The 22977-nt window shown below is 34.2% G+C and overlaps 1 protein-coding gene across 3 annotated transcripts in view; it reads right to left on the bottom strand.

The window, feature by feature from the left end:
* LOC126893450 (leucine-rich repeats and immunoglobulin-like domains protein 2) overlaps positions 1-22977 on the bottom strand; it is a 143846-nt gene that overhangs the window by 74197 nt on the left and 46672 nt on the right. For all 3 annotated transcript variants that reach the window (XM_050663657.1, XM_050663656.1, XM_050663658.1), the window contains exons 2-3: positions 15753-15940; positions 12526-13093 (exon numbers count right to left, since the gene is read on the bottom strand). In XM_050663657.1, the coding sequence (XP_050519614.1) occupies positions 12526-13093; positions 15753-15923 (739 nt within the window). In that variant the 5' untranslated portion in view covers positions 15924-15940. The remainder of the gene's footprint in view (positions 1-12525; positions 13094-15752; positions 15941-22977) is intronic.

The raw sequence follows: 22977 nt of genomic DNA, 5'->3' as shown, positions 1-22977 counted from the left end.
TTGGGTGTGTTGTTACATCATTTCTAATTTCAACAATCTGTATACCTTACTCTTAAATATGACAGGTTATTTTAAACTACCTGTGGAACTGTCGTTTGTCTTGTCATCGTTCCGAGGTTCCCAACAATTTCATTTTTACTTGCCGTCTCACTTCCAACATGTGAACAAGTCATATCCAGATCTCAGATGTTACCTCGGGCAAATTATATAATATCTCGTATTTTAAACATCCAGGCTTAAGGTAGCATTTTATACCTATGTTTCCTTGACGGACTACTTTCACTGGGCTTTGACCCACATATTTTTGTATAATACCATCTTGGTGACTAGCATGTACATTGCACGTGAGTATAACCTAATAATTTTTTTAACCCTAGTCAAAATTTCAACATCTTTGCCTTTTTATCAGGTTATATTCATTTTAGGTAAGCACTGATGATGACTGGTAAACCAGTCGAAAACTAGTTATGTGAATTTGATGTGGCCCTTTTGAGGGTTTTTAAATATACCTTTTATACAGGATTTATTGTTTTTTGTATCACATGGTATACAGCCAACTACAGGAAAACTTTTTCCTTGTGGATTTTTAATAATATCTTTATTTTCAAATAGGTAACCTAATATACATTTTTTTTTTAACTTTTTTAACTTACATAACTTAAATACATTTTTTTACATATAAACGAAAGAAATGTATTTAAGTTAAAACAAATTGTATATTAGGTTACCTATTTGGAAATAAAGATATTATTATTATATTATTACCAATTAGCTAGTAAGCTGGCAAGCCTAAGAGTCTTATGACTTGGTGATCTTTTTGGTTGGTCAACAACAACAATCGCGGAAATTGCTAAATGTCACTCCCATACGCAAACCATGAAAAGATGTGAAGAAAGGCAAGGATGTAGATGTAGACTTACCAGGATAATACTAAAAAACCTTGAAAAGTCAGCAAAACCAAAACTCAGACCTCTTGCTGCCACAGCATCAGCCAAAACACGAGAAAACCATCAGCAACTCCAAAAATAACACTAAAACTTTCGAATATCTTAATAAAGACATTCCATTTAATATCTCCAACCAAAGGATATATTGATATTCTTCTGGTCGGAATAGGAAAAATGATGGATGTTCTTCTGGTGGATATTCTTCTGGTTGAATTAGATAGGCCAGTTCGAAGATGTCGTGCATTTCTGCGTAGGCATACATTAGAAAATCTGGAGAGGCTAAAGTCACAGGGAAATAGAAAGAAACGAGAAGTAGGGAGCAATCACCAACCAGATGGACATACAAACTTAAGCAACCCAAAATAAAGAAAGACGAATAACCAGCATCTAGCATTATCCAGCAAAAGAGATGAGAACACTGAACATGAGACATGTTGTAACCTTATATCGCATTATATTAGGTTTGTTCCAACACAACGAAAAAACGTTCATGTAACGATCACCGTCCTGCGCAGTAAACAAAATACCCCATGGAACGCACGATATACAGACACAGAACGCATAGAACGTATTGTTTTATAGTAACGTGATCGTTACATGACGGTTCTCGCTGTGTTGGAACAAACCTATGGTAATCCGATTAAAAACATTGTGAAGGTAAATCAATCGAGATTAAATTAGGAAGAGACAATCAAACAACACAGTTAAACAGGAGAAAGGACTAACATGAGCAGATATTCCCATGTGCTTGAAAATGTAGGCCTTTGATCAATGTACCGGGTGTCCCAATAAGAATGGCTCTCGGCCATATCTCAGGAACCGTTTATAGTAGAGCTTTGAAATAAAAAATTTTATAACAAAAGTTGCCTCAGGAAAGCCTGGAAATTATTTTCATAATTGTGGGTCCACCGCTAGAGGGCGTAATTGAATATCAAAAATAAAAAAATCAAAATTTTACAAAATTTTCCTAATGAAGGGGCACTGGAAATCCGATGATTGTAATCTTCATCAAATTCTGCGCATATTTAATTTAACAAGTTTAACTCTATCTTTGCAAATAAGAGGTGGGGGTGAGTGGGAACCTTGTTATGAAAAAATGGCTGTAAGTCCGGTTCTGCTAAATCAAATTTTGAAAACTGGGTCTTGTTGAAGACAAATCGTTTTCTTCAATGTAAGCGTGATAATTTTGAACCATCCTAATAAGTAATAAGCCAGCTGGGAGGCGTTATTTAATTTTTTTCAGAAATCTAGTTTTCTTTGGAAAATATTAAATACAAGTATGCATTTTTAATCATACTTTATAAAATTAGATTAAATTAGCAATAGAATAGCGAAAACCGCATGTCGATACCTTTTTTCTATCTCAAGATATCTCGAGAAACGTGTAAATTTTATACATAACTGTTACTATCACCGGTAAGCTAAGTTAATGAAAAGTAGTGTGCTGTGGAAAAAAACAAAATAACATTTTCCAGATGTCAACGTATAAAAATATAATTAATTAAAACAACAATATAAAGAGAGACAATACTATTAAAATTAAATATAACACAGAACAAAAAGAATTACTTAGTGACGACCTAAATATTCAAATTGTTGCCCATCATACACTACTCTAGGATACATTATCCAGAGAATACTAAACGCGATTCAAAGCATATCGAAAGCAGAAATTGAGACTGCTGTTCAATCTACTCTTGAAAGAGTAAGTGTTTGCAACGAAAATGATGGGCAAAAATTTGAACGTTTATGTCATCACTAAATAGTTGTTTTTATTTCTTTGTAATAGGGCTTTTCAACGCTTCTCATTTGTTTCGAGCCTCTGTCATATGCCGTATAATCCGTGTATAATATTAATATACGAGATATGAACGAGGCTCGAAACAAATGAGAAGCGTTGAAAAGACCTAATATACGTTGACAGCTGGAAAATGTTTCTTTGTTGTTTCCATAGCATACTACTTTTAATTAATTTCGTTTACCGGTGACAGTAACAGTTATGTTTTTAAATTTACACGTTTTGTAAGATATCTCGAGATAGAAAAAAGGTATTAACATGCGGTTTTCGCTATTCTGTTGCTAATTTTGTCTAATTTTGTAAGATGGTATTAAAAATGCATGTTTGTATTTAATATTTTCCAAGGAACACTAGATTTCTGAAAAAAATTATATAACGCCTTCTAGCTGGCATATTACTCAGTAAGTTGGTTGGAAATCATAACTTTTACATTGACGAAAAAGATCTGTCTTCAACAAGACCAAGTTTGCAAAATTTGATTAAGCAGAACCGGACTCACAGCCAGTTTTTCATAACAAGGTTCCCACTCACCCCCACCTCTTATTTCCAAAGGTAGACCTAAACTTGTCAAATCAAATATGCGTAGAATTTTATGAAGAATACGACGATCGAATTTCCAGTGCCCCTTCATTAGGAAAATTTTGTAAAATTTAGATTTTTTAATTTTTGATATTCAATTACGCCCTCTAGCGGTGGTCCCACAATTATGAAAATAATTTCCAGGCTTTTCCTGAGGCAACTTTTGTTATAAAATTGTTTATTTCAAAGCTCTACTATAAACGGTTCCTGAGATATGGCCGAGAGCCATTCTTATTGGGACACCCGGTATATCCCAGTTCTAACGTATGAAGCAGAAACATTTACCCTTACCAGAAAAGTAATCAATAAAATACAAATGGCACAGATAGCAATGGAGAGGTCAATGTTCAATAGATCCCTCAGAGCAGGTCCGCTTTATCCATTAGGCAATATAGGCAGTTGCCTAGGGCGGAAAATTATAAGGGGGCGGTAAAAATGCTGTACAAAAAAATATTTGTATATAAAAATTAAAATCGAATAACATTTAAGTACATCCATCAATGGAATAGAATTGGGCATTAATTTCTAGAAAACAAATTTCATTCTCTTAACACTATTCATTCAAAAAAGACGGAAGTAGTAAATTTAGGGATTAATGGGTCGCCGGCAGTACTGCAAAGGCGGCGGGCCATTGAACACTTCAATGTAAATGTATTTTGCACATTAGACAGAAACTAAAGACTTTATTTGGTTCGATTTATACTGAAACTTGGAAGTACCATTGTAGATATAAATTTATTTTTGATGCCAAAGGTCACAAATTTGCTGCTTTGGAATCGAAAGTGATTTTGACTTCAGAGTAATAAACCATTGATTTCAGTGATTGTCGCGGCCAGTCATATGATAACGCATCCAATATGTCTGACAAATATTCAGGACTGTAGGTCAGAATAAAAAATCACAATAAACTTGCTGAGTACATACTTTGCTCTGGACATTCTCTCAATTTGGTAGTATATTTAGCAGCAGAATCCTGTCTGGACGCCACTTCCGTTTTCATTTTTTTACAAGAATTATATACATTTTGCTCGGCTTCCACAAATGTAAAATTTTGACTGACAACTTAAAATCACCTGTTGTCAAATCTCTTAGTGAAACTAGGTGGTCCGCAAGGGCGGAAGCAACTAAAGTGTTATACACTGGCTTCAGCGAAATAAAAAATGCGCTTTTTGCATGCTTTTTGGACACTTTTGATATGGCTTTAGTGACTGTCATTTGGCAAAATATTTTAGAAAGAGTGAACCTATCCAATAAGTATGTCCAGAGTCCTGCAATGAATCGGGGTTCTGTCCTTAAAGAGTATGAAGCTCTTTCAAATTACTTTACCTCAATCAAACGTAATTTTGCCATTTATGAAGAGGAAGACAAAAAATTGTGCCCAAATAAAACATAAAGAAATAAGAAAGAGAAAAAGAAAAATTCAATTTGACGGGGGGCCGATGATGAACTAAACTTTTCAGCTAGTAATGAGATGAAAATCCGCACATTCTATATTACAATCGACACTCTGATAAGAGACGTACTCGTAAATAGAAGTCTGGAATCTGATCGACTTATTTATCAAGTTTCCCTATTATAACAGATTTGCCAAAATTAAACAATGAAGAAATTATTAAAGGAGCTGAAAATTTGATATAAATTTAGAAAGACGACCTAGAACCTAGATACATCATTCATACGTGAATGCATTCACTTAAAGGGTCATTTGGATGCCACACTGTAATCACCAATATTGACATATTATCTAAATATTTAAATAAGAGTGGATTGAAAGATATTTTCCTTAATTTTGACATTGCTCTGCGCATTTATTTGTGCACCCCAGTTGCCAACGTGTCCGCTGAAAGGTCATTTTCGAAAATGTCAAGAATAGGCCTGGAAATGACGTACCAGAAAAAGTTTATTAATATCAAGTTGAAACTTTGTTAATAGCTTAACGGTGTCTAGTCGGACAAACTTTGATGTATGGGAACACTGGAACAGGGGAACTTTTAATTTTGGTACAGGTTACAGGTTTTGAACGCCAGACGAAAACTTCCCATGTATTTTGTCGGACAGAAATTCCAATTGATTTGATACCGCTTCATTAAACTCTCATGCAAAAATCAGACTTCTATTTACCACCAACAAAATTCCTGTCATTTGACATGTTCTACGTGTCGGACTTATCAAAATGCTTAACATATTTGTCAGACAACCATTTTTTCCTATACACACACCCAAACTTATATGGAATCATCTGATATTTATTACTATTTCGCGCGAATTTAAAAAAACGAAGACACGAAGTCAAACAGTACTTATTTTAAAGCAATTTAATAACAAATACATAACAATTAAATAAAACAATAAAGTATTTAACAAACAAATTGAAAGTAGTTGTTTTAAAGTCAATTATTATATGGACCGTTCACTCTTGTTAGAGTATAGGTCGCTCAAATACTATGAGCTCTTTTAATCCATTTCACGTGGTGGATTAGTCAGCGGTTTCCTTTAGGTCATCGTTCATAGGCTGTGATGTTTTTTTGCCTTCTCTACTATCTTCTTCCACTCACTCCGGTCCTGAATCTTTTCTCTCCAGTTTGCAATTTCCATCTTTGATATATCGTCTAGCAGTTGATCTTCCCATCTTATTTTTGGTCTTCCTCTTGGTCTATTTGTTACTGGTCTCCAGTTCACTATCTTCCTGATCAGTTCTTCTACCCCTCTTCTTTGTGTGTGTCCAAACCATCTGAGTCTTTGTGCTTTAATGAATTTTACTATATCTTCTCCTTCAGTTATATTTATTATTTCATCAAGTATATTCAAATGGGAAATAAGCCACAATTTTACCTAAAAATGATTTTATTAACGTTTCGACGCCCAAGTCGGGTGTCGTTGTCAAAATACAAAATAATACTAAATAAACAAAAATGTTGTTGCTTAGTAAAAAATTCTTCTAATAATTTATTTAATCTGACTCATTTATATCGGCAATTCAGACACGTATTATACATTTTAAAGTAGACGACTTTAAAATGATATTGCCAATATTGAAGAGTTGCGTTCCTGGGACGACTTTACTAAAAGATAGTTCATTCGATTACATGAAATCAATCCAAACTCAAGAATATCCGCCACAAAAAATCATAGCATGTGATCTGTCTTTAAAATGACAACCAAATGCAACGGTGGCACTGAAATTCTCGCGTTAGAGATTCCATAGTAAATCACGAGGGAAAACCAGGAAAAACCTCGTGATACTATCCCGACATCGTAAGTATTTGGGTTTACATTTAGTTTACTCTCAAAACTAATACCAAATTCTGAGTTGATATTTTAAATTTTAAATAATACTAAAATACTAAATATGTACTAACTCGATATGTTACTGATTTACTAATTGTGGTATTTTCTTTCTATTGACTTCCTCCTTTAATATGGGTAACCACATCCTACTGCATTCTACCGAGGAATTTGCGACACAATTGGTTTCATTTAGCATAATTAGAGCCGCTTCTTTGATTTTTCTCTTTTTACTATCTGCTTCTTTTAGGACTATACTTGAATCTCTCCACTGAACTCTATGTTCATTATCCCATGCGTGTTGACATATTTGAGATCTATCAAATTCTCTATTTTTTATATAAGACTCATGTTCATTTACTCTAACGTCTAATGGTCTTGACGTTTCACCTATATAAAATTGTTCGCATTCACAAGGTATTTTATAAATACAATTCTTTGTTCTTTCTTGTTCACTGTTAGGTTTAGTTTTAGATAGAATAGATCTCAATGTTTTATTATTTTTATTATTTCATGGTTCATCAGCCTTCTATATCCCCCTTTTCTGTCATCACTGGGCCATGTATTCTTCTCAAAATTTTTCTCTCAATTATTCTTAATTTTTCTTCGTCTTTTTCGTAAGGCACATTACTTCTGCTCCATAGGCTATCACTGGTCTAATTACTGCTGTATATATTTTTGATTTTGTTTTTTTGCTCAGGTTTTTGTCCTTGAGTAGTCGGTGGTATTTCCAATATACTCTATTACCTGCTTTAATTCTTTCGTTTATCTCTATACTCCTTCCGTTTTTGCCGTCCACCATCACCCCCAGGTATTTGAAGCAATCTACTCTCTGGAATGTATTTTCACCTATCTTTATTTCTGTTATTCTGTTTACGTTGTCTCTTGTGCTTATAAGGTATTTTGTTTTATTCTGATTGATTATTAATCCTCTCGTCTTTGCTTCTCTTACAAGGCTTAAACGTGCCTCTTCTAGTCTTTTTTATCTCGTGCTATCAGTCCTAGGTCATCCGCATATCCTATGATCTGTATTGAGCTTTGAATAATTGTCTTTTTCAGGCCTGTGTCCCTAATTACTCCTTCTAGAGCGATATTGAATAGTGTCGTTGACAGACTGTCTCCTTGTCTTACCCCAAGTTATATTTTGATGTCGTTTGTATCTCCCTCATTTGTTTTAACTTTTGCTGTTGAGTCTTTCATTGTCATTCTAGTTAGTCTTATTAATTTTGCCGGTATCTCCATTTTTTTCATTTCTTTTAATAATTGTTGTCTGTATATGCTGTCGAAGGCCTGTTGGAAATCGATGAATAGTATGTGTAATTCTATGTCATGTTCATAGCTTTTTTCAATTGTTTGTGTTAGGACGTGTATTGCATCTATTGTTGATCTTCCTTTTCTAAAGCCCTGTTGGTATGGTCCTATAATTTTTTCTGTGTATTGATTTAGTCGGTTTCTTATAATTGTGGTCAATATCTTATACGTTGTATTTAGTAGCATAATTGCTCTGTAGTTGCAGCACTTAGTTGGATCTCCTTTCTTAAAGATTGGTGCGATATGCCCATTTTTCCATTCTATGGGCATGCTTTCGTCCTTCCAAATTGTAACCATTAACTTGTGCATTCGCTTCGTGAGCTCCTCTCCTCCGTTGATGATCAGTTCGTTGTTGATTTCATCTGGCCCTGGCGTTTTGTTTACTTTTAGTTGTTTTAGTACCTCCATGAATTCCTGAAAAGTAGGTGCACCTTCCTTTTCATCTCTGTTATCTCTTATATCCTCATCCTCTGAATCTGCCTTGTTGTTGTTTTTGTATAGGTTCGTGAAATGATTTTCCCAATCTTTTTTGTTTATTTTTGTGACAGTTTTTTTGGTGTTGTATTGTTGTTTTATGTATTCGAACAATTTCTTGTTGTCTTTATTATTCGATTCTAATTCTTGCATTTGTTCAATGATCCATGTGTTCTTCTTTCTTCTATAGAGTTTCAATGCTTCTTGTTTTTCTTTTCTATATTGGTCCAATTGTTCCTGTTCGGCACTCTGTAGCCATTTGTTTCCTGCGAGGTGCTTCAATTGACTTTTTTGGTGACATTCGTCATCAAACCATTCTTTCGATTCTTTGTTTTTTTGGAATCCTATTATTTGTTCTGCTGTCTCTATTATGCTGTTCTTAATGTTTTTCCATTCCTCTTCTATTTCTATGTTCTCGTACCTGCCCAGTTTCTGTTCCAGTTGTTCTGTATATTGTTGCTTTTTTTCTTGCGTTTTCAGTTTGGCTATATTCCATTTCCTCCTTTTCTTTCCTTATGATTATTTGCTTTGATTATTTTCATCTTAAGTTTTGCTATCAACAATATGTGATCAGTGTCCGCATTTGCCCCTCTATATGACCTTACGTCTTGTACTATTTGTGTCCACTTTTTCGAAATTAGAATATGATCTATTTGGTTTCCATCCATTCTTCCTGGTATCATCCATGTTATTTTGTGTTCGTTTTTATGTTTATGCCTAGTACTAACTATATATGTGTTTGTTGCTGCTGCTAGGTTGCAGATTTTTCCTCCATTGTCGTTCGTAGTGTCATGAATGGTTTCTTTGCCCGCTACATTACTATTATAGTCCTCATTTCCGATCTTTGCATTGAAGTCACCCAATATTATTAATATATCATTCCTCGGAATATTTTCACAGGTTTCTTCCAGGATTCCGTGGGTGCATAGCAATTTACTATCGAGATGTTGGCTTGTTTATTTTCTATTCTTATATAAGATATGTTTTAAAGTCAATAGCATACAAAATTTCAATGTAAAACGAATAATGTTAAAATTGTTTTTATTTATTTTTTTTTGTATTTTGTGGTAGTCAGTGTTATCACCTCTAGTCCTTATGCAAGCTTCAGTTTGCGTGGGCACGCTCATAATCAAATTATCAACATTTTGCTGTGATAGGTTGCTCCATCCTTTAAGAGCAGCTTGTACTAGCCGTGCGGTGTTTTGTAGATTATCCCGGCGAGCTCTAATTTTTCTTTTAAGCATATCTCAAAAATACTCTATAGGATTGAGATCGGGTGAGCAAACAGGCCACTAAAAACAAGGGCTATTTTCTGCTTCAATGATGTCTGTAGTCACTCTAATGGTATGTAGAGGTCCATTATCATGCAATAAAATTAAATTTTCTCCTGTTGCACCTCTCCAGAGTCTGACTACAGGTTATCAACATACCTGTGAGCAGTTAAAGTTGATTGAATGAAAATTAAAGGAGTTTTATTACGGATCATAATTCCTCTCCAGAACATTACACTTCCCCTTGTATATTTGTTAACAGATCTGACAGTTTTCGTTCTTGCTTGTCTTCCTCGACCTCTAAGTACACGATTTCGTGAGTCATCTGATTTTACACAAATCCTGACTTTTTGAAAATAGCACATTTTGTCAATTCCCAATGTTCCAGTTTTGGTGGTGAAGACACCAATTTAGGTGATCATGCTTGTGCTGCCTGGATAACTCGGGAACCCGTCACTGTCTCCTGCTGTATACTTCTTGATGCGAACTCTTCTTCCTATCGTTTCAACTGAAACAGTTACACCTGTAGCTTCCCAAAGCTGCCTTTGGAGCTGCAGGTGAGAAATGGTTGGGTGTCTTCCAGCTGATTGAACAATTAAACGATCGTAGAGAGCCGTTATTACTTTTGGCGACTTTTCCTTGCTTTCTTTTTGAGCTTTCCTTGTTTCTGTTACCTAGCATAGGTTTTGGACAGAACGCCCTGTATTACGCCTAGCTCTACAGCTATGTCTCTCTGAGAACATTACTTTCTCCACAAGACCAATAATATTTCCTTGTTGTAAGTTTGATAACCCCACCTGAGGCATATTTTCGTTTTTGGACGCAAAAGTTAGTTTATTTATTTTCGTTCAATTTGCAACTCAAGAAAATAACCTATACCGTACCGAGCTGTACTATCCGATTGTCTTATATATTTTTTTTATTTTCAATAAAAACCTTTATTCTTCGCAACACTAACAAGTTATTTCAAAAGAAATAAGTATTACTTTGAAATACATGGTGATTCCATATAAGTTTGGGTGTGCGTATTATATAGGGTGTCCCAAAAGTAGTGGAACGGTCGAATATTTCGCGAACTAAACATCGGATCGAAAAACTGAAAAATACGTCTTCAATAATTTTCAAAATTCTATCCAATGACACCAAACAACAACCCCCACTACACCCCCTGGAGGTGGGGTGGGGGGTAACTTTAAAATCTCAAATAGAAACCCCTAGTTTTTCTTGCAAATTTGGATTCTTTACGTAAAAGTAAGCAACTTTTATTCAAGACATTTTTTCGAACTGTGGATAGATGGCGCTATAATTGGAAAAAACGATTTATCCTGATACCATAGGTAAATTATAGAAACGGTATGATATCTCGAGAAATACACTTCCAAATGAGAAATCAAAAAACAGGTTTTTAATATTTTTCGAAAACCTATCGACTAACACCAAAAATGACCCTCCAACCCACCCCCTGGAGACGGGGTCGGGGGTAAATTTAAAATCTTAAATAGCAACCCCCACTTTTTATTGCAGATTCGAATTCTTCATGAAAAATTAAGCAACATTTATTCGAAGCATTTTTTAAAATTGCTGATAGATGGCGCTAATAAATCGTATTTTTCCAATTAAAGCGCCATCTATCAACAATTTTAAAACATGTTTCGAATAAATGTTGCTTAATTTTTCATGACGAATCCGAATCTGTAATAAAAAGTGGGGTTGCTATTTAAAATTTTAAAGTTACCCCCCACCCCACCTCCAGGGGGTGGGTTGGAGGGTCATGTTTAGTGTTATTCGATAGGCTTTCGAAAAGTATTAAAAACCGTTTTTTTGGTTTCTCATTTGGAAGTGTATTTCTCGAGATATTAGACCGTTTCTATAATTTACCTATGGTATCAGGATAAATCGTTTTTATCAATTATAGCGCCATCTATCCACAGTTCGAAAAAATGTCTTTAATAAAAGTTGCTTACTTTTACGTAAAGAATCCAAATCTGCAAGAAAAACTAGGGGTTTCCATTTGAAATTTTAAAGTTACCCCCCATCCCACCTCCAGGGGGTGTAGTGGGGGTTGGTATTTGGTGTCATTGGATAGATTTTTGAAAATGATTGAACACGTATTTTTCAGTTTTTCTATCCGATGTTTAGTTCGCGAAATATTCGACCGTTCCACTACTTTTGGGACACTCTGTATAAAGTTTGCTATTGAATAAACTTAAAAAACCTGCTAGTTTTCACAATCATAAACTTGTCAGCATGACACGTTCCAAATTAAAACTTCCCCTGTTCCAGTGTTCCCATACATCAAAGTTTGTCCGAGTAGACACCCTTAAGCTATTAACAAATTTTCAGCTTGCTATTAATCAACTTTTTTTTGATACGCGGGATCCAGGCCTAGAATTATAAATAACTTCCGATCAAGTATGACGCAAGAACGTCTTAAAAATTTGTCGATTTTGTCCATGGTGAGTGACGTAACAAAGGCGATAAATTATGACGACATTATAGATCATTTTTCCAAAGAAAAATCTAAAAAAAATCTCTGACGTGATCAAACTGGAATGACAATTTTTTCTGTAATAGGTATGTATATAAACATCGTAATTTAAATCCATTTTTAGTGTATTCTTATTTAAATAAAAAAAATCTGCTTGAAATTTTTTTTTCGCAAAAATGGTACATGTTTGCAGGGCGGCTACTAGAGAATTAATTGCCTAGGGAGTCAATTGACCTAAATGCGACCCTGCCTCAGAAATAGATTTTCAAATAAAATAGAAGAAAAACTGGTGTTATGATGATGATGAAGGTAATGTAGTGATTTTATTCTATTCGATATTCCGACAATAAACAGTAATATATTTATACTTACGTGACTCAGCTATAAGACAAATAAACCTAGTAAACTGTATTCCTCTGGTTTCAAGCCAGTAATTCAATCTCCAACAGTCACAGGTATCATTAAAAGCAACAGTAACATTATCGTTGATCAACTTCTGCAAATTGCACAATCCCATAAATAAACCAGGTGTCACATTAAAATAAAAATTACCAGTAACATTCAACGTTGTCAATAATGGCATCAGTCCAAAATTGGGAAAGTTTGTAGGATTTTCAATGTCAGTCGTTTTGCTAATATCGATTTGTATAAGAGGGCTGGTAACAGGACTTGCATCCTCTACAGCCTGTACTATATCTATATTTAAATTCTGTTTTAGGTACAGCGAGTTTAAATATGGCAGGTGGAAGATGCTGGGAGGTATGGTAACAATGGCATTTAACGACAAATCCAAAGTTGTTAAGCGATATGCGTCCTCAAATAGGTCTTTATCTAATTTAGAGATAAGATTGTCTCCTAAGTACAAGAATTTTAGACTACTGAATTTGCTAAGGTCACTTCTTGTTATTTTCCTTATTCTATTGTAGCCCAGATCGATTACCTACAAAAAAAAGAACAAAAAACATCTAAGTATAAAGGAAAGAGTAGGTATCTCAAATTGCTGAACTATGAGCAAGATGCTTGATGAGACAATGGATCGGGAATATGATAAGTGCCCAAAAAATTATATTAAAACTTCACCCAGGAGACTTAAATGCCAAAGTCGAAAGAAACAATATCATTTCTCCCACCATCGGTAAAGAGGTCCAACAGTCAGACTCAAAGTCAACGGACTGAGACTCATAAACTTTGCTATGATCAAGAATGTGGTAATAACTGGTACACCATTTCCCCTCAGATACATACATGAGGGTACTTGGGGATCTCCTGATAATGAAACTAACCAAATAGATCATATAGTTATTGATGCAAGACACTGTTCCAACCTTCTAGATATTATAGACGGAGAGCTAGAGCCGAAAAATCATCGTCATAAGTAATATGGAGTTTTTCCTGTGAAATGTGTCCATTGTATATTGACAATTATGACCTCTTTCAGGCTGACACCTCAGTGGATACAGGAAGTAGCAATAAGGGATGAAAGGGGAAAGTTAGTGCAGTCATTAAAGGTTTTCACTTCCTATTTTGTTAAACCTCCATCTCCATCGATTTGCATGAAAATTGGTGACTAGTTAGAGCATACCTCAAGAAACAAAACTGATTTGGTGCCACTTGCACTTTTACCCTGGTGGTGAATACCACCCCTTCCTGCGGGTGAAAACTATTTTATTAAAAATAACCCCACATATCGATAGAGGGACAAATTTTAAGTAAAGTTTGTTATATCATGTTATTAAAATAAATCAATATTTTTTTAAGTTATTAAAGATCAAAGATTTGTCTATTTAAGAGCATATGCGTGAAGTTACGGATGATAAAAAGAACATGGTAATTAATTGTATGTTAGTAAAATATTATTTTTATATTATTTTGATATTTAATTGATTTTTTTTTTCATTATAAACTGAATATGTCCAGAAACTGGGGGTGTCCAATAATGGGTACATTTGACATATTCGAATACACTTTGGCTAAATTTAAAATATCGAAATAATATAAAAATAATATTTTAGTAACATACAATTAATTAATATGTTCTTTTTATCATCCGTAACTTCACGCATATCTTGTGCTCTTAAACAGACAAATCTTTGATCTTTAATAACTCAAAAAGTATTGATTTATTTTAATAACATGATATAACAAATTTTACTTATAATTTGTCCGTCTACCGATTTGTGGGGTTATTTTTAATAAGATCGTTTTCACCCCCGAGAAGGGGTGGTATCCACCCCCAGGGTAAAAGTGCAAGTTGGCACCAAATCATTTTTATTTCCTGAGGTATGTTCTAACTAGTCACCAATTTTCATGCAAATCGATGTAGGTTTAACAAAATAGGAGGTGAAAACTTTTAAAGACTACACTAACTTTCCCCTTTCATCCCTTATCGCTACTTCCTGTATCCACTGAGGTGTCAGCCTAAAAGGGGTCATAATTATCAATATACAATAGACACATTTCACATGCCAAACTCCATATTACTTATGACGATGATTTTTCGGCTCTAGCTCTTAGACTATTAAGTCTTTCAGAGGAGCAAACATAGATGATGATCACTATTTGGTTAAGTCACGGTTTAAAAAAAGAATATCCAATAAAAAAGAGATCAGAAAAAGGAAAGAAAAATAAATATTCAGAAACTAAACGATCCGGAGAGTAATAGAGCAAATAGAACATAGGACAACGTAGAAGAAGATATTAACCAGCTATGGATGAAAATACAAGATATTGTATTGCAGAAATTGGTTGAAATATTGGGCAAAAGCAGGCAGAAAAAAACGCTCAGCGGGTTGATAATAATAACGCAGCATATCAAAAAACAAGAAAACCTACGGTTTCGTTTTGATTCAAATCTGTCTCCCTCCATCTCCCGATAGTACTATTTCTAGATCTACCTGTCGTCAAGGAGGCTCTAAGGAAGACAAATTTACACCAACACGACCGTAGTTCCTCGATATAAATTAAAACTATTTATATCGCAGTATGGTTAGAACGCCCTCTAACGGGGAATAAGTGAAATACATTTCGACTCGATTCAAGTTCTCTGTTTAACCCAGGTATGACAATACCAAAAGGCACCTCTAGAAAAATATTCCAATTTGCGGTTCAGAGAACCTGTATGAAACGAGTCTGTGTACTCTAATACAGAGTATGGCATTAGTAAAATAAGATGGGTTAAACAGAGAACTTAAATCGAGTCGACTCTTGAAGCAACTTGCACATAGAGAAACAAAGAAGAGTATGAACAGAACGAGACCAGATATTGTGACATATATTAAGGTGTAGAGACTATGATGAGCTGGACACATTGCTAGGATGTCAAATAATGACTACACTAAGATATTGACATTCTCAAACTCAGAGAGCAGAAGAAGTAGAGGTCGACTGCGTAGAAGATAGATTGATGATGTGGAAGAAGACCTTAAGATTCTGTCAGAAGATGGAGTGAGGTTGCTAGGAAGTTGCTAGTGAAGAAGGAATGGTACAGAGACGTTGAATAATGTGAAGATTTGAAATAAATGTATCTGCGTTGACCTATTTAGATGGTTGATGATGAACCTAAAGAAGGAAATAACATTTTGACCATATAACATACATACCTCGACGTCTGAGGTCAAGCATTGTGGAAATTCTCTAAACTCTCTGTTATAGCAATCAGCTGTTTTCATTTTGTGCGAACGGGTCATGAGACATTGTGGTCCTTCTTTGCAATTCATGGCATATATGTAAATTATTTGCAGGTTCAACAGCCATAATATCTCGATTTTCATATCTGGTCCCCTCAGCACTGAAACAAAACAATCGTGAATAAAGGAGTCATCAAACACTACAAAGATTAGTATAGTAAATAATTATCGTGTATACAGGGTGATTTTTTGGAAGTTTCACTTTTAGCTATACCGGAAGATGTCTAGTACTTCCTAATTCCTCCAATTGCCAAACAGCAGCTATGAAGGCTAAGGCTACCTTTGTCAAAATAAGAAACGTACTTTGCAGCCACGATCTTAGTATTGACCTTCGCGTTCGATTGACATATTGAGATATCTTTCTAGTCCTATGTATGGAGTGGAAGCATGGACTCTAAGTGATACTATGCTTAAAGGCTTTGAAGCCTTTGAGATATGGGTATACAGACGACTGCTAAAAATAAGCTGGGTCGATAGATTTGGAAATAAGGAGGTCTTTAGACGGCTGAACCAAACAACCCAACTGGTCAATATAATTTCTTCTTGATGTGCCTATCCGTGACGAATGTTGGCGATCATCATGGCAATCTTCACCTTATCTGCAGCAACACGGAAAAGCTGCACATATGTTGTGTTGAACCAGATTCTGAGGTTCTTTAACCAGGATGTTCTTTTTCATCCTGGACCTCGCTTTCCAAATATTTTTCCTTGCAGGATGGCTTGTAGGAGGGCATATCTGGATTCATTTCGCATAATGTGTCCAAAGTATTCCAACTTTCGAGATTTGATGGTGGTCAGTACTTCTCGGTTCTTCCTCATTCTTTTAAGGACCTCCTCATTTGTGATCCGATCAGTCCATGGGATTTTAAGAATTCTCCGATATAGCCACATCTCAAATGCTTCCAACTTTCGGCACATATCCTCGTTAAAGGTCCATGATTCAACACCATAAAAAAGGACAGACAAGACGTAACATCTCAACATTCTTACTTTTATACCAAGAGAAAGGTTGTGGCTCTTGAAAAACGCGCCCATACGGTTGAAGATTGATCTAGCTTTTCCGATGAGCGCTCTTATCTCTTGGTTGTTGGTCCATTCTTCATTTATTATGGTGCCGAGGTAGTTGTAGTGCCTCACTCTTTCTACAGGGGTTTGGTTGATATAGAGTTGACCTTCTGTTATCTTTTTCTTGCTGACGATCATAAGCTTTGTTTTTTTACGTTTATATTGAGTCCGTACTGTTGACTATAATACGTGATTTTGTTCATGAGGACTTATAGGTCTTCTAGGTTGTCCGCAAATACTATGGTGTCATCTGCATACCTGATGTTATTTAGCCGGTACCCGTTTAGTAGAATACTTTTTTCAGTTTCGTGCAAAGCTTCGATAAATATTCTTTCGGAGTAAAGATTGAAAATTAGGGGGGACAAAATGCATCCCTGCCTCACTCCACGCATGATTTTCACATATTCGGTGTGTTCGCCGTCAACTCTGAGATTTGCAGTCTGATTCCAGTAAAGGTTTCTAATTATTTTCAGATCTTGGTTGTTAATTCCTGCTTCTTTTAGTATTTGCATCATCTTGGCGTGTTGTACTCGATCAAACGCCTTGTCGTAATCAACCAGACATGCGTATACGTCGCAATTGACGTCTCTGCATCTCTGGAATAAGACTTGTATTGAAAACAAAGCCTCTCTCGTACCAACAGCATTTATGAACCCGAACTGGTTGGGCGAAATTTGACTTTCACATAGCTTGTAAATTCTCGTATTAGTCCAGGGCGCATCTGTTTTGAGATGGACGTTGAGAGGTGACTCAAATTTTTTTGCAGAAATTGGTTGAAAATAACGCAAATAATAATATTTGAGTTATCCTCCCACTCAAAATAGTCCGGAACATTGTTTAAATAATCAAAATGTCAAAATATGAAGGAAAAATTCGATTTTTTTATTGGTTTTTTGATTATAACCTTAAAACTATTCATTTTTGAGAAAAGTTGTACCAACGGCGGATCCAGCAACCTTGCAAGGAGGGGGCAATGAAATAAAAATTTTCTCGCCACTCGCGTACGCAGGATTCTTTTTCGGTATGGGCTGTTACTTTATTTTTCTTCATGTACCATGTCCTTTCAGAACGTTGGTTACTATCATAGCTATCTTAATTTTATTCACTGCCACCCTAAATCAACCACGAAGTGCTTTTTCGTCCTGGACTGCGTTTGCCTTCTATTTTCACTTGCATAATATTTTGTAGCAACCTATATTTTAAACTTCTCATTACATGTCCAAAATACTCCACCTTTCTCTTATTGATGCCATGTATAATCTCAGTAGTCTTGCTGAGACGTTCTAGTATTATGGAGTTTCGAATCTTCTTCACCCAAGATACTTTTAAAATTCTTCTATAGAACCACATTTCGAAAGCCTCAAGGCGATTTAGGTAAGTAGATCGATTTTATTGACAGTCCAAGACTCGACACCATACAGTAAGACCGAGAACACGTACTTTAGAGAAGGAATTCTGTTTTATGTTTCATTCCGTTATTCAGTTGTCAACAGGACACAAAACTCACTATTTATTTTCAATCGTAATTATCTCTTTCTTAAAAAAAAAATGCGACACCAGGCGAAGTCTCAAGGAGGGGGCAATTGACCCCATTGACCCCCCCTTGGATCCGCACCTGAGTTGTACTAACATAAAAGTTGCGTAATTAAATTTCCTACAATATAGAATTGGTTAAGAATTTAAAAAATAGTCACCCTTGTTGCGAAATAGCAATAATTGCGAAATAAACCATACAAAAACAAGTATTCGCATTTTACGTTTTTCAACCATTTATGTACACTTCATGTTTTACCCAGAAAAACTATGATATAGTAAGTAAAACAACACTGTAAATTTCATTAAGATCGGTTTAATAGATTTTGCAAAATAAATTTTGCAATCCAGCTTTCGCAAAAAAAATTCATCTTTTTAAAATGTTGCAGGACTGAAAATAAAACAGATAGCAAGTTGAATTTTTTTTTGTTTATAGAAGTGTACTGTACCTTTCATTTGCATTTTGCAAAATTAAAATCGATTAATTACCACGGCGTCAGGAAATTTTTGAAATAAACATTAATTTTTGGTGCTACGCGCAACACAGCGGTGTTCGATTCACACAAGTTGATTTCCACCAAAAATTTTACCAATCTTTATCTAATATATTATTTTCTTACTCTATATTTTGTTGTATTTTAATATTTTCATTCTACAAAAATCAAACTAATTTTATTATTGATTGTGAAATATTGTTTAAACAATTGCATATTATGTTTAAAAATAATAAACTTTTATTCTCCAAGTTAAAATATATGAACAAAGAAAGTTTTTGCTAAAAAAAGTGTTATTTCAAAGGATACAGTATGCGTTTTTATTTTGCAATAAACAAATTTATTTATTTATATCGAAATGTAATAGTAAATTAAAATGTATCAATAATTATCAAAGGTCATTCGAATGCCCAATCAGAGCAAACTATCCGCTGTCCTGCGCGTAGCACCAATAATTAATGTTTATTAAAAAAAATCCTGACACCGTGGTAGTTAATCGATTTTACTTTTGTAAATTGCAAATGAAAGGTACAGTATACTTCTATAAGCAAAAAAAATTCAACTTGCTATCTGCTTTATTTTCAGTCCTGTAATATTTTCAAAAAATGATTTTTTTTTGCGAAAGCTGGATTGCAAAATTTATTTTGCAAAATCTCTTGAACCGACCTTAATGAAATTAACAGTATTATTTTAATGTATCATAAACTTTTTTTGGATGAAATATGAAGGTCCTAAACGGAAAATGCGAATGCTTGTTTTTGTATGGTTTTTTCGCAATTATTGCTATTTTGCAACAAGGGTGACTATTTTTTAAATTTTTAACCAATTCTGTATTATAGGAAATTTAATTATACAACTTTTATGTCAGTGCCACTTTTTTTTTTGAGAGGGAGGATAACTCAAATATTATTATTTGAGTTATTTTCAAGCAAATTCTGCAAAAAAATTTGAGTCACCTCTCAACGTCCAAATGTACTAATATTTTTACAGATGCGCCCTGGTCTATATGGATTACCTTTAGGAACAATTTTAGGAGATGACTCATCAGGCTTATCGTACGCTATTCTTCGCATTTTTTGGCTCCTGGTTTTTTTGGAAGTGCAATAAACTCAGACTTCAGCCATTTTGTTGGTATTTCTCCAGAGTTGTATATGTTGTTGAATATCTTTGTGAATATTTCTATTGATTCGTTGTCCATCAGTTTAAGTAGTTCTGCTTGTATATTATCGGGACCTGCTGCTTTGCCATCCTTTAGCTGTGTTATGGCAGAATAAACTTCCTGCTGTAATATTCTTGGTCCATCATTTACCTCTCCTTCTAACTCAAAGGTGTTATCTCTTTGGTCTTCAAATAGTGTTTCTAGATATTCTTTCCACGTTCTAATTTTACTCTGTTTGTCTAAGATGATGTTTCCGTCAGAATCAGTTAGATTTCCTCTCAGATGTGTCAATATAATAAAGAAACGCAAACTGGAATACTTCGGTCACATTATGAGACACCCTGAAAAATATGATCTTTTACATCTGATCATTCAGGGAAAGATCCAAGATAAACGTGGTCCTGGTAGAAGAAGAACATCATGGCTGAAAAATGTAAGGCAATTGCACAGAAAATCGACTACATCATTATTCAGAGCTTCTGTCAATATAGTCGCTGTAGCGCATATGATAGCCAAAATGACATCCAACTGTCGATAGCGGTCATGGAACTAGCAGAAAAAGAAGAAGCTGTGAAGGCTCTACTAGTCTGCATTTGATAATACAAAGAGAGCCAAGATTTAAAGCCTTCAAGCTTCGCAATGAAGGGAGAAGGGACAGGGCATATGAGTAGGTATCACAAGGACTGTGACGAAGGACATCTTTAATGTGAAATCGGATCACATGACAAAGTCCAGGGCTGATTTGTTTTGAGATGGACGTTGAGAGGTGACTAATTTTTTTGCAGAAATTGCTTGAAATTAACACATATAATAATAATTGAGTTATCCTCCCACTCAAAAAGGTCCGGAACATTGTTTAAATAATCAAAATGTCAAAAAATGAAGGAAAAATTCGATTATTTTCTTCGTTTTTTGATTATAACTTTAAAAGTATTCACTTTCGAGAAAAGTTGAACTAAAATAAAAGTTGCGTAACTAAATTTTCTACAATATAAGATTGGTTAAAAATTTTTAAAATTGTTACCCTTGTTGCAAAATAGCAATAATTGCGAAAAAAACATGAAAAACAAGTATTCGCATTTTACGTTTTTCAACCATTTCTACTACACTTAGGATCTTCATATTCACCCAGAAAAACTTTATGATATGATAAAACAATACTATAAATTTAGTTAAGATCGGTTCAATAGAGTTTGCAAAATAAATTTTGCAATCTAGCTTTCGCAAAAGAAATTCATTTTTTCAAAATGTTGCAGGACTGAAAATAAAGCAGATAGCAAGTTAAATTTTTTTGTTAGAAATATAAGAATAGTGTACCTTTTATTTGCAATTTACAAAATTAAAATAGGTTAACTACCACGGAGTCAGGAATTTTTTTAAATAAACATTAATTTTTGGTGCTACGCGCAGGACAGCGGTGTTCGATTCACACAAGTTTATTTCCACCAATATTTATCTAATATATTATTTTCTTACTCTATTTTGTTGTATGTTCATATTTTAATTCCACAAAAATCAAACTAATTTGATTATTGTTTGTGAAAAATTGTTTAAACAATCGCATATGTTTAAAAATAATACACTTTTATTTTCTTAGTTAAAATATATGAACAAAGAAAGTTTTTGCTAAAAAAGTGTTATTTCAAAGGACAGAATATGTGTTTTTATTTTGCAATAAACAAATTTATTTATTTATTTCGCAATGTACTAAAAATTAAAGAGGTAAATTAGTGGTATACAGAATATTATTCCTTGTTACCACTCTCACAATATGGATATAGGAGAGGACGCGGTACAATAGATGCAGTAGTGCAATTGTAACTGACGTTCAAAATGCGTTTACAAGGAATGATTATGTTGCTTGTTTCTTTTTAGATATCAAAGGTGCATATGACTCTGTAGTCTTGGATTTGCTTCATAGTAAATTAATTTCCATAGGTGTGGACAGAAATAGTGCTGTTAGTATAATAGAAATATTTAAAAACAGAAAAATATATATCAGAGACCATAAAAATGTATTACATGGACCTAGGGTTATTTATGATGGGCTTCCACAAGGGTATGTGCTCTCACCAATTTTATTTAATATCTATACAGCAGAACTGCATAGCATCTTAGATGATGAAATTAAAGTAATACAGTATGCAGATGATATTTGTATATACACTGTCCATAGTTCATACCAACAATGTTTCAGTAATATTAAAAATGCAATGTCTCAGATTATAAATTGGCTGCAAGATATGGGGCTAACTATATCTTCAGAAAAATCTGCAGTAATGTAGTTTACACGACATATATTAAGTACTACTAACCAAACCCTCTCTGTAAATAATACTAACTACCCTATTGTAAACCACTACAAGTATTTAGGTATAGTACTAGACACAAAATTGCTATGGACCAAACACATACATTATTTAAAAAATAGATGTGATAAAGGTATTAATATGCTGAAATATGTAACTAAAATTAAATGGGGTGCTGACCCTAAAGTCGCACTCATTTTTTATAAAAGTTATATAAGATCGATAATGGACTATGGAAGTGTGTTTTATAGCTCAGCATCTAGCTCTAATCTAAAAATAGTAGATAAAATACAATGTAAAGCAATTAGAATTTGCCTTGGTGCAATGGCATCATCTCCATGCAGTGCAATTCTTGCTGAAGCACAAGAGCCTCCTTTATTTTTACGAAGGCAATTCTTAGCTAATAAATTAATTATAAAATATAAAGCATATAATACATTTTTAAACCACTCTATTTCCAAATTAAGTAATTCAGATTTAATCAGTCCTTACTGGTCTAAGCAAAAATCTCCATTGCTGGTAGCAGCATTTGTCGAAACATCTAAATTAAATAATGATATCATAAATATGCCAAAATT

Source organism: Diabrotica virgifera, chromosome 10, assembly GCF_917563875.1.
Source record: "Diabrotica virgifera virgifera chromosome 10, PGI_DIABVI_V3a".
Lineage (NCBI taxonomy): Eukaryota > Metazoa > Arthropoda > Insecta > Coleoptera > Chrysomelidae > Diabrotica > Diabrotica virgifera.
The sequence above is the reverse complement of the archived record's forward strand: the minus strand, read 5'-3'. Positions and strand labels throughout refer to the sequence as shown.